At 36.8% G+C, this 12,496-nt stretch overlaps 5 protein-coding genes across 5 annotated transcripts; 3 read left to right on the top strand and 2 right to left on the bottom strand.

Moving 5' to 3' along the window:
- Positions 1–2,841: 2,841 nt before the first annotated feature.
- On the top strand, positions 2,842–6,381 carry BDF20DRAFT_823211 (Nup133 N terminal like-domain-containing protein; the record flags this gene model as incomplete). Its single annotated transcript, XM_053077780.1, has 8 exons — positions 2,842–2,956; positions 3,046–3,147; positions 3,245–3,338; positions 3,415–3,700; positions 3,796–4,835; positions 4,869–5,075; positions 5,175–6,110; positions 6,210–6,381. 8 exons carry the CDS (start codon positions 2,842–2,844, stop codon positions 6,379–6,381), a joined length of 2,952 nt encoding a protein of 983 aa, XP_052934133.1.
- A 345-nt stretch (positions 6,382–6,726) lies between these two features.
- BDF20DRAFT_914913 (ribosomal protein S13/S18-domain-containing protein) lies at positions 6,727–7,503 on the bottom strand (the record flags this gene model as incomplete). The annotated part of the gene is made up of 3 exons (XM_053084246.1): positions 6,727–7,161; positions 7,256–7,282; positions 7,351–7,503. 3 exons carry the CDS (start codon positions 7,501–7,503, stop codon positions 6,727–6,729), a joined length of 615 nt encoding a protein of 204 aa, XP_052934134.1.
- A 782-nt stretch (positions 7,504–8,285) lies between these two features.
- Positions 8,286–8,594, bottom strand: BDF20DRAFT_914914 (uncharacterized protein; the record flags this gene model as incomplete). The annotated part of the gene is made up of 2 exons (XM_053084247.1): positions 8,286–8,364; positions 8,437–8,594. The coding sequence occupies 2 exons, from the start codon at positions 8,592–8,594 to the stop codon at positions 8,286–8,288; spliced, it is 237 nt and encodes a 78-aa protein (XP_052934135.1).
- Positions 8,595–8,645: 51 nt separating this feature from the next.
- BDF20DRAFT_882531 (uncharacterized protein) lies at positions 8,646–9,588 on the top strand. The gene has a single exon (XM_053081732.1). The coding sequence runs from the start codon at positions 8,980–8,982 to the stop codon at positions 9,412–9,414; it is 435 nt and encodes a 144-aa protein (XP_052934136.1). The 5' UTR covers positions 8,646–8,979; the 3' UTR covers positions 9,415–9,588.
- Positions 9,589–11,231: 1,643 nt separating this feature from the next.
- Positions 11,232–12,469, top strand: BDF20DRAFT_907057 (uncharacterized protein; the record flags this gene model as incomplete). The annotated part of the gene is made up of 5 exons (XM_053083339.1): positions 11,232–11,413; positions 11,478–11,634; positions 11,715–11,933; positions 11,994–12,167; positions 12,386–12,469. 5 exons carry the CDS (start codon positions 11,232–11,234, stop codon positions 12,467–12,469), a joined length of 816 nt encoding a protein of 271 aa, XP_052934137.1.
- Between the last annotated feature and the right edge of the window lie 27 nt (positions 12,470–12,496).

Below are 12,496 nucleotides of genomic sequence, written 5' to 3' on the forward strand. Positions count from 1 at the left end.
AGAAGGTTTCCTTTTTGCCAGTTTCATGGTGAGTTACAAATATATCATCATTATGAACGCTTCTCTTGTCAAAATGGATCCGTGGCTCTAATTGTTAAAGGTACTATCTGCTAATATGATTACAACATTTCTATTCAGTCTCCTACGCACTATATTGCTGTCCGATGAAAGACATAAAATCTGGATTAAAGGCATGAAATTTGAGTCTATAACGTGACCTAACATGCCATATATATAAGGAAGAGGCATATATGGAATTAATTGTTTCCATTTGATTGTTCAAATGGACTGAGCTACGATTGGAGAGATTCTTTGGTCTCAAGACGATACGTAATAAAGATAGCAACAATGGCTTTTTTTCGTTATCCCGCTTGTTTTTTATAGGTGATTATCAATTGTAAAGAGAATTATCGAGATATAACACTAAAAGTAGCAGGAGGGAACAAATATATTGAGGATAAACTGCAGGAAGACATTGCAATATGCTTTTTTAACCCGTAACTGTACGTTGGAACCGAACTTTATTATGAAATAAAGCAAGCAATCCTGTCAAACATCAGGAGGCGTTACCGAGATGACAACAATAATGCTATCATTGACTTGAATCTTTTGAGGCTAAACTGGACAATTAGTCTTTCAAGCGGAGGGAAATCATTGTATTATGGACACAGTGTTAAGAAATGTGCTAGACTTCCGTAGGTGAAGTAGCAACAGATTTAGATCAGTTTCTTGTAGTGCCTTATTCCAATATTGCCATTTGATGGAATCAACGAAGAAGTGAAAACCATCCCCAGGGCATCTGTGTAATGACCGCGAAGAGAGGGTCAGCTATTAAAGAAGTGGTAGAAAATACGTTTGTAATCAGAACGGTTATGTTATAACCGCCACCATAGAGGTAGAACTGTATTGGAATGGAAAAGTACACACCAATGTAACGTAACATCAGCCTTGAGCAGCTTTAATAGACATTTTCACAACTCAGATCGATATGGGAGCAGCAACAGAAGAGAGGCTTGAGCGTTGATCAAATGATACTGAATAATAGGGACTGAGTGTATTGAACCATATGCAAGCAATCTAGGTATGGCTTTTAGTTTCAGGTAGTTCTGGATGCATACATATCGTATAGTATAGATGCGTTGAGTGAAAGTCTACCACATGAGAACATCGGAAACTAGAAATTTCAATAGAACGCTACCGATATCCATAGATGAGAGTCGAATCAAAGAAGGTGAGCGTTGAAAAGCAAGGTGAAGAGGTAATTCAGCGAGCGATCATGCTATGAAAAGGACAAAGGAAGCGACAATATAACCAATTTTATAACCTAAAGGCATAAACGATAAAGTGCAGTATATGCCAGAGTTACCAGATGTTGGATCTTTTTTTGATTTAAACCATTAATACATACCAGTCGCAAGATTCAGAATTAGTAGCCATAATTTCATCCTGCATTTTGTTGATGCTCTGCACCTTTTCGTTGTTCAAAGACAGTTCTGGTGCTGTTTTATCGATGGATGCCATTAGAAAATATTAAAGTGAAATGAGAAAATCCAAAGTCGGCCAAGATCAACAGCAAATCTGGTGTTTGCTCACTTAAAAAAGATAGAAAAAAAGACTTCTCTCCTCCCCTCGATGAGCAACACGTCTATTGAAGCCAGCACTTTTGGATTGTGTCTTGTCATTCGACTTTATGCATAAGTTGGCGGGACTTTCAAATTTTGCAGAATTTATACATCAAAGACAGTTACAAGATTTGTTTGTGCCTTGGAAATTGACCCTAGAGAAAAAGAACAGCAGTAACAGCAGAACTGTAGAAGAAGACACTGTATGAACAGTATAATCATATTCTAACAAGGTGTATTAGGCAATTTATTTGAGCTACACTCATAGTAATTTCTTAAAGTCTTCAGCGACCTTCAAAAAGATAACATGCGGTCGAAACTTAATCCGTATCATATTGCTTTTGCTAGATTTTTTTCGCTCATTCAGCTTTTATTCATACCAAAAATTGTTTAGACTTTTATTATTCTAATCAGACTTCACAGGATGTATACTTGTCAGTACAAGATGCATTATTTAAGCTTCTTTACTCTTCACTCACGGCTACTAAAGGGAGTCACTGTTATTCTCTTTTTTATTTTTTATAAGGGTCGCTGAACAATTCATGATTAATCGTTATTTGACAAATTAGACACGCCCTGAAATTAACGGACGCAGCTGCAATGACCTACATAAACACTCGCGGATAATTTATTCGTAAGTTGCCCGTTGAATGTGTAGCACCAAATGTCTATCGTCGGAAGGCTTATAACAAAAATCGGATGCCCAATCAACTTTTGAGATGTTGGAATAAATCGTAGTTGTAAAGAAGCGTGAACTGCATAAATCAGTTGGGTTGCAAGCAAATGTGTATGTAACAGAGCCTTGGTAAGTATCAATTAAGCTGCAGTGCAATATTTTCTCAGTAAGTTACACTTGTTTCGAAATTCTGGTTGTCTTTTATGCTATGAAGGGTCAACGTCCATGATATTTGTACTACTCACTGATGCCAATGATGCCTCAAATTATTTGGTGGATCTTGGTGCGCCCCTTGAACACTAAGTGACTTTGCCCAGCATTTTACTTTTTTTTTTTTTTTTTTTTTTTTTTTGCCAAATTCAACATCCGTTGTTTTGAAGGCAGGATTGCAGCAAAAAAATTTACCCTCACTCGCGTCGTAATGAGGTGTGTGCTCATTTTTCTCCATTTTTAAACGTTCTTGACTTTTCTTCTCTTTAACCTTGCTTTTTTGACTCTACATACAGCTTGACTATTTTGCCACCTAACCATACACCTCTGGTAATGCAAAAATCAAGCCCTGAAAAAATAATTAAAATAACTCGTGAGGCTTCGGCGACATTGGACAGTAGAGGCTTGATTGATCGCCAATTTCCTGATCTTCACAAAACATTCACAGGTATGGCTCTTTTGTCATTCGATCCAAAGAATGACATACATTATATGAGTTATTAATAAAAAGGTGGTTTACAAATATTATTACTGTAGATCCTCCTATATACGAAACGACCCAGGCAGAAGCGGTACGACCAGTTGTTTTGAAAAAGAATATCACTTTTCCAGCTGATGCTTTAACAAATATCAAAGACTGTATGTTACAAACGAAACTGTTACTGTGGCTGATGTTTTTCTAACCTTGTTTACTTATCTTATTCTCTTTCTCTTACATGGCTTGTCTATTCATTAGATAAAACAGATAGTCCTTGTGGTGTAGCTCCAGCTATCAATCGAGCCTATTTTGTCGTTGGAAAGCAACTTTACTTATGGGACTATATCAAAGGGTAAGCGAACGACTTGAATATAATATTTTAGAACAAGCCAAAAGAAACTCTAACGGTTTTTGTTTGGGGAAATCAGCTCAATTGTTACTTATGAAGAAGACTTTGACATCGTTGGTATTGGCTTTGTAAAACCAAAGCCAGATGTTTTCTTAGACGAAGTTAAGCAGCTTATGATCATCTCAACGAAAAGAGAAGTCAAAATAATGGCTCTTGTTTACAGCTCAACCACAGATTTGAAAGTCTATCCTACAGACATGAAAACAAATACAACAGGTATCAGCATGACCGATATTGTTGGAACAAAATATGGACGCGTGTTTATGCTGGGCAATGACGGTAATGTTTGGGAATTGGATTACAGAGTAAGTCACTTTTATAATAACCCTTGAGGGCACCGAAAATCAGACGGTAGATAATAACCGTTTCTATTTTCTTCTTTTTGCTCTACGGCCAACAGAGTGAAGAAAGCTGGTTTTACAGCAAATGCTCAAAGAAACTGCATACTTCAGCAAACAATTTTACATTTCTCTTTGGCAGATTGGGCGACCCTATCATACAAATTGCTGTGAGCGAAGATGGGAAGGTTCTGTATCAGCTTACAGAGCGTTCAGCGATTTATGTAACTTATTTGGGTGATGATAAGAAACAAACGTTTATCAATGTGTACAAAAAGACCGACATCCTTGAAGATGCCCGTAGAACCAATCCTAGTTCAAACTATCTTAATATTAAGAATTGCAGGGTTGCATCGATCCATCCAGTATCTCCTTCCGAATCGACTGTATATCAATTAGTGGCTGTCACTACCACTGGATGTCGACTGTATTACACTCATTACCGGGATATGCACCAAATTGCTGCCAATGATCGTCCCAACAATTTACTCACGCTTCATGTTCGACCGCCTTCAGAAGATGTGCATGCGAACGATTATTTAAGGAATACAACTTATCATGATGGGCTATTATTTTTCACCAAGAGACGAGGACTTAACGCAGCTCAAGAGGATATTATCACATTCTCTCCTGACTTGGGAAATCTTTCAAACATCACCCACGCTCAAGCTGATAACCGTTTAGTTGAATTCCGTAATGTCATTCCCATTCAAGGGGAAGTTTTCAAGATTGTAGAAGTACCTGCTACCGACCCACATCAATTAAATGAAACATCTATTCTCTACAATCCACCTGCACGTCATTTCTTAGCTCTGACTTCATATGGGCTCTTTGTACTCGTAAAGCAACGTCCTGTCGATATGCTCTATCAACTTCTATTGCCAACAGGTCGCGATATCAATACTCGTTTGGTGGATTTCGAAAGCTTTTTCAACCATTTTGGTTACGTTAACGTCTCAGCCCTTTGCTACAATTTGATATGCGCGTATATTTCAACCTTCACCTCAGATAAGGAATTGGTTTATAGTTCGGAACCCGTCTCCGAATCTGTGGAGCAAGGAGCTCAAGCTTTATTAGAAAGATTTGGTCAAGTACCTTCATCGTTTCAAGCCAGTATCACTGCGAACGGAAATAGCAGTAGCAACAGTAATGCCATTTATACCAGTAGACATGACGGTTTGGCCTTGTTCATTTACCGTGTCATTAACCGTATTTGGACAAAACAGTTTGTGAAACAATCCACCGACGAAGATGGCAAAAAACAATATTTATGCAGCATCTCCATCCAGCAATTAAAAAAGATACAACGTGTATTAAGGAAGCTTGCATCCTTTATGGATAGGTAAATCCAAATCTCAATTTAAAAGCAAATAGATATATATATATATATATATATATATGTTCCTCACTTTTAACTAAATGCATTTGTATTTTCGTTTAGAAACCGTGAATTATTTCCTAGAGCAGCACCAGTTAATGATGAACAAAAATCTTATGCCGAATTGTACAATTTTATCGTTTATTTCAGTGAAACGATTTTGTTTCTTGAATATTTGATGGAGAACGGCTTCTCATCAATTATACAGCTCATGAAGCCCGACGCACAGCAACGTATTCAGCAAATCACTTTAAAGGATTTGTTGACAACCACTGATGGGCAACTACTAGCCAGTGAATTAGCCTCTGCTTTAATCAACTTCACCTTTAAGAAATGCGATAATGTCAATTATGTTACAGATGTGCTTACTCAATACTGTGGTACATTCTGTGGTGCTAGTGATGTTCTTTTATACAAGGCAGTCGACCAAATTTATGCTGCTCGTAATGCAGCGAATGCAAATCAAGTCAGGACTCTTTTGACAGAATCCTTGAACCACTTGATGAAAATCGCCCTTCATATTCCTGCAGATAAAGCATCCGAAATCGCCTCTGAGTTCGCTTCTCAAGGTTATCCTGTATATGGTATTCGTGTGGCAGTGGAGTGTGCTAAAGCAAGAGATTCGAATAATGCTTCCACTATGCATGCTAAGCCTGCTTCCAAGGATTCACGCTCCCAGATAATCACATCGAAACAACCTTTTTATGATATCATCATCAATATTCTTACTTCTACAGCATCAAAAGGTGGATACCGAAAAGAAATTTTCGATACGGCTTTTTCATTCAATGATAAGGCCTTCCAACATTATGCATTTGAGAAATTCATCGAGATGAACCGTGGGCAAGAACTAATCAAGGAGTCACCACCAAACCTTGAAGAGTTTTTAAAAGAAGCACCTACTTCCTATGCTCGATTGCAAGTACTTGCTGATTTCTATAGAATAAATGAGAGATACGAAGAAGCCGCGCAAACTTACAAAACCTTGGCTAGAACACCGTAAGTAATTGAGTCTTTTATATGTTTTCTTTCTTTTTTTCCGGGAAAAGGGAATAGTACTAACCATCAATATCACTGCAAAAATTTATGATTATGTAGTGGGGATATAAGCATCGATGTCCGCATTGATCATTTAATTACCGCCTCTGTTTGTGCCAATTCCGTTACAGCACCAACAAAGCAATATGATATGTATCGCTTGAAACAGTCCATTGAAGAATTATTAGAATTAGCACGTCAAGAAAAGTTAAAGACTACTACTGTCAAATAAACACAGTAACCTATACACTATCTACTTCCATTTCATTTAAAGACATTTACCCTTCTTCCTTTGTTTATACATTCAAATAAAATATATACACTTAGTACGCACAAACCACCCATCTTCCCCAAACAAATAAAAAGATACATATCAACAATGAAGGTTCCACGTCTATCACAATTTAAATCGTATGTTTAAGTATCAAAAAAACCAGCATTTGTTTTTTATTATGCTTAATATATATATCCCCAGAATTCGGTACTAAGAATAAAAGAGAAGAATGGATGATGATCAGCCTTGGGTTCTTTTATCTAATCATCCTACTCTCAAGGACTAATACTTACATAAGATCGCTTATTTCTTCTTGGAGACACCAACGGTACGACCACGACGACCGGTGGTCTTGGTGTGTTGACCACGGACACGAATACCCCAGTAGTGACGGAGACCACGGTGGTTACGGATCTTCTTCAAACGTTCGAGATCTTCACGGTACTTGGTGTCAAGAACGTTAGAGATGATTTGAGAAGACTTGCCATCAATAATATCCTTTTGTCTGTTGAGGAACCAAGTAGGGATCTTGTATTGAGCGGGATTTTGGAGAATGGTGACAATACGTTCCAACTCTTCAGAAGAAAGCTCACCAGCTCTCTTGGTAAGATCGACATCAGCCTTCTTACAAGCGATGTTGGCGAAACGACGACCAACACCCTTGATGGAGGTCAAGGCAATTTGAATCTTGACACGACCGTCAACGTTAGTGTTGAGAAGACGAATAATGTGCTGGAACTATATACGTGTATAATAAAGGAAATGTGCAACAGGAGTCAATAACAATGCCAAATAATGTCAAAATTCAAATGTAAACAATAAAGCTACATACAGTGCTTCTTTCAGGAGGGACGAGCGACTATTGACAAAAAAGAAGGAGTGCAAAAAAAAAGACACGGTTAGATTTTACATGTAGCGAAAACCAACAACACGATCGAATGGATGAACGAGAGCGAGTGATGAACATAGATGCAATACGCTTATCCAAATCTTGCTCAATATTATTGAGCTCAGTTCAACTACAAAACCGCATAGATGTGGTCCAAATGTTAACGTTTGTAATTTCCTCTTTCTGTCCATAATTTTTCATTTTTGACAGCTGATACATCCATTTGATCCAAGATATAATTCCGTATCCATCCATTGTAAATGCTCCTGTAAATGGTACTGTGCTGCATCGTATTGTGCTTATACATCATCGTAACTCTACTTCATCCATTCAATCATGCTTACAACATCTGTATCTTTGATGCATACCATAGTGGAAAAGGGAGGCTTCTCAATTCAGCAGCTTGAAACGACGAATATCGAGCAGTTGAGGGCCTCTTGCTGATTTGAGCTCCGGTAAGTCGTTATAGCTTTTTCGGCTACTGCTCTTGAGTACAATTCAAAGGCAGCCTTTTTGTTGGCGCATCTGCGTCTCTCTGACCCGCCGGATAAAGTTTATCCGCTACTCACGAAAAGAGAATACTTCTCAATCTTTACAAGAACTTAAGGTGGAATCATGCAATTGATCCTTCTTTCTTCTAGCTTTAGTTCATTGAGGAAATGTTCTGTTAAGAAAGAAGAAGGCAAAATTATATGGACAATAAATCACAGAAACTTTAAAGATTGTATTGAAAAGAACGCTCTCCGAAGTTTTTGAGAAGGCTCCAACTGAACTGCTCAAACGTCCGAGAATATTTAGTGTAAGATCCTTAGCTCTTAAGTAAAACATCTATATGTCTTTATTATGGAGATGAGAACGAATATAATACTCGCTCTGTTTAATCAAAAAATTCTGGTAGAAAATAAAAAATAAATAGTAATTGTGCAAAGTGATTTGGCGTGAAGCAGAATCGCAGAAGAGAGGTATCAAAAATTTAAGATCTTGTCGTATTATGACCTTCAATATAATCATTTGCAGATTGTTGGTGAATCACTGATTGGACGGACATGAGCCTATGTCAGTATGATGAAAAGACGATCAATACAATTGCAATCCAGAATTGTGTTTTAAACTTTACGGTTTACATCGATGAATGCAGTGTGCCCATTTTCCTTATGCTAGGGACTTGCTCGGCTGTTGTTTTGAGATTGCTATCTAGTTTCGTCAAATTCTCATTGAGCTTTTTCAATTCTTTACGTAGCTTGGCATAATACAATTTCTTCGAAGTTGAAACATCAGACATTGAATCACCAATAAATAGAACAAGTCAAAGAAGAAAACGTTGATTTTAAAGCAAAAATGATTCTTCCTTTTTAGAAGTCAGTTTTTAGTTTCTTGCACTTTTATTTCGACAATTTAAATAGCTTTGGAGACATCTTCAACTTTAATTAATGGATTTTTTGAGACGACCAGTGAAGGATACCGCGAGTAACAATGTACGCCGATGGCGTCAAAAGTTTCACGAAGAATACAAACAGGGACGGCGAGCAGCAAGAGAAAGTAGACAAAATCAATTTAGAGAAGATCAAGTAATGGAGTATTTCAACATTTAAACGCAAAGTCGTAGTCCATCGCTGATCAGTTGACCTTCTTCCTTTTAATGACAGATTATTAAAGAAGAATGGAAAATGTTCTTGGAGCGAAATCAAGATGCTCTCAAAAGGGAAGGTTTTTCAGATATTAATATGCTGATAGAAGATAGTTTGTACGAACTGAACGAAGCGCAAGTGGAAAAACTTGAAGCGGATCAGTATCAAATGGAAGAACAAGCAGAAATAGAAAACGCGATTAAATCTTATGAAGAGGCTAGAAATCAAGTGATTTGTGTCAACTGCAGAAGAGCAATATTAATACCTGCCATAGTAAATCATAAATCAGTGAACTCGTGTCCTGCTTGTGGATTTTATACGACTGAATCTTGTCTGCATCAAATTTTACAAGCTGCTAATGCTCATGCTGATCACTGTACTGGATCGATTGGTTATGGACTAGAAGCGGGTTCAGATGATACAATTTTGGCCGCTTGCAACCAATGTGATCTATGGGACCTTTTTTCTTTGTAAATTGCAAGGATAAGTTGATAATCCCATACTTTTCTGTTGCTAATTTTTTACATAACGATACCAATACTTCAATTCAAATTGTAACTTTTATTCAAGTTTATGACCATTATGATACACGATCTTTCCATATTTTGCTTAACTCTTCAATAATAAAACACACACACACACAAAGACAAAAAGATAAAAAAAAAAAAAAGAAGAATAAGGACCAAAAAAAAAAGGTTGAAGAGGTGATCAGCTTGGAAAGAAAGTCCGTCATTTGGATTTTTGACACCTCTTTCGTGGACATGCCTAAAACAATCTCACAAATGAGCAAGTCAATTTTCGTGTCTAACCAAAGCATATTTAACGATCAGAAACTAACGGAAGCAGAAGTAACGTCCATTTAACGTGTATACTCGGACCTTTTGCTTTTTGTCGAGACTGATCGTAACCGAAATGTTTAGAATGCTGAAGTAGGTTCAAAATTTGACGAAGGAGCGCTTCGGAACCTTATAGAAAAGTTAAAAAAGAGAAACCAGTTGAAAGAAGATGAGCTTAAGGAGTTATTGTCAAGCTTCCTTTTCGTGAATCATGTGAATATTATAATTCTTCCCTTTAGCTTTTGCTTTTGTAAATTTAATTTGTCTCTAAATACAATAACGTGTTCGTAACTTTCTAGCATTCGGACAATTTTATAGATAAGGCTGGCATTTCGACTCTGTATGAAATGCTTGCACTAGCTAAGGATGGGCAAGAGACCACTTTTTCTTGTGCGTATGCTTTGCTACAGAAACTTTCTGACAATTTAGATCAAGATGAAGTAGCTGAAAGTATGATGGATCAGCTTATTTGTATGTCTTGGGAAGAGTTTATAGATAACGAAGAGTTGTATTATAAATCAGTAAAGTTTTTTGCTGTTTGTTTCGAGATTTTTGGAAGAGGTACATATCAATTTATAGTTATGGCTTCGGTATAAAGTTTGCTGACCGTTAAACAATCTACAGCACTCGAACGAATGAACAGAGCACGAGATTGGATGTTGTTTCTGCCTTTCATGGCCAACTACATGATCAAAATGTTGGATATGTCAGAAGTTGTGCTAAATAATCATTCAAGTCTTGGTGGTAACAAGACTATGAAACAAAAATGGATGTCAAACTGGGATAAAGCAGTTCTTTTAGTAGTCAACAACTGTCTTGATCTCATTCAATTTATCCAGGAAAAGACAGTCTCTGAAAGCTATTCTAAGTCTCTTGTAAGTGATAGATCCAATAGAAATTATACCATTACTCATTTTTCTTACTCGTAGCATCTTAATCTAGTTTGAAATTACCAATGTTGGCGAAGAGAACGGAGACATAAAACGGCAATATCTCGGTTGCTATCTTTTATGCGAAATCTATGAAAAAATCGTTGTAAACCTGGATATGCAATTGTCTTGTACATATTTTAGCAGATTTCATCAAGCATACAATATCAATAAGCCAAACAGCGTCGAATCATCAAGCCCTGAATCAACTACTAATAAAGTTGAAATTGCGAGGAGAAATCTTATTTGTCGAGTTAAAGTAAGTCGTTGTTTAACAGGGTAGATGTATGCCTAACTTGCTAAGTTTTCTTTTTTTTTGTAACTTTAAAAAAAATTGATAAGGAATTAACGCGAAAATCGGGGCTTACACTATGCAACCTGTACAATTTGGAAAGGAATTCGTCGCAAGTTAAACAGTCTGAACTTTCAATTGGTAAAGGCTTGACCCCACTTGAACGATAATTCGACTGATATTGATATTGGGTTTTTATAAATAGAAGATGAAAGGTACGAGAACGACAGACAAATGATCAATTCCAGGTTGTACCCTATCCGTCCTTTAGCAGTAGCCTCTCTTCTTGTATTTATCTTATCTGATACTGTCCTCAATAACTCGAATGATGCAGCTGAAATGTTTGGCGAAGCCTCTGCAGATGGCATGTTTCTGGCCCAAAAATACATTGGTATAACACTAAATTTTTTGTTAAGGTAACATTCTTATTATACATTTACAATCGTTTATTGCTATTAAGGTCCTTTTATTTCCTCAAAGCTCGCCTGAGCTTATTTGCCGTCTTGACAAAGGTACATTCTCTCTTTTATATATGGCTGACCATGTAAACAAAACCCTCAAAGCAGACGATCTGTATAAGCTTATTCCTGGACCGAATGGCGGTACAAAGGAAATACCTGCGTTGCATTTACTTGAGGTATGGTTGAAAATTTATCTTCTTACTAAGGCCATCATTGTCTTAGGAAAGAATTGAAGTTCTAATATGATATGTTAAAGATCCTTTCATTTGTAGCCGCTACTTGTCCTGAATCATCAATCCGATTCTACATATACAAGCTTATCGAAAAAATAGTAAAATCAGCAGATGATGAAGCCTGTCTTTACATTCTGTACGAACTATTAGACCGATGCCCTTACTCATCTATGAACACTGCTGCTGTGGGACTTTTAAAGGATCAAATTAGTCGGTCAATAGATGCTGCAAAGTATCAACAGGTAAATTAATATTACACGATGCTATTAGCTTGTGCGATTAAACTTTGATAATGCTTGTAGGCTGCATCTGTATTCGCTACTCCGTTGATAAAATCAAAGTTTTTCCCTATCATATTCAGATTCAAGTCAAGTTGGAAAGTTAAACCAGATTCATTTTGGAATGATTACAATTATGTTATGCAAGCTCTTAATCTTTACTATTTGATGCTATCCAAAGACTATCCTACAAATTTTGTAAGTGTTCATAATTGGACACGTCCGATATGCTCCCTCCTTCTAATTTTCGTATTTTAACAGACATATGTATGGAAGAAGGATTCGATTGACTCAATGAATCAAAACTACATCGGACCAATATGTATATTGCTCAAAGACATGCAAACAGCTGAGGTACTATCATTTTTCTCAACCATCTTATGCGTGATTAACTTTTTTTTTTTTTTTTTGCGCAGAATGACATAAGCCAAGTCATGCAAATAGATACTATGAAGCATGTTGTTGACAAGATCAATGTATACATTGAAAGCAAAAAGTAAGCCGCAATGCAGTGGTAGAAATTGATT

This window comes from Mycotypha africana (genome assembly GCF_025528875.1).
Source record: "Mycotypha africana strain NRRL 2978 chromosome Unknown BDF20scaffold_8, whole genome shotgun sequence".
Classification (NCBI taxonomy): domain Eukaryota; kingdom Fungi; phylum Mucoromycota; class Mucoromycetes; order Mucorales; family Mycotyphaceae; genus Mycotypha; species Mycotypha africana.

Coding starts and splice junctions, on each gene's coding strand:
- BDF20DRAFT_882531 (XM_053081732.1), top strand. CDS start 8,980: ATGTTCTTGGAGCGAAATCAAGATGCTCTCAAAAGGGAAGGTTTTTCA.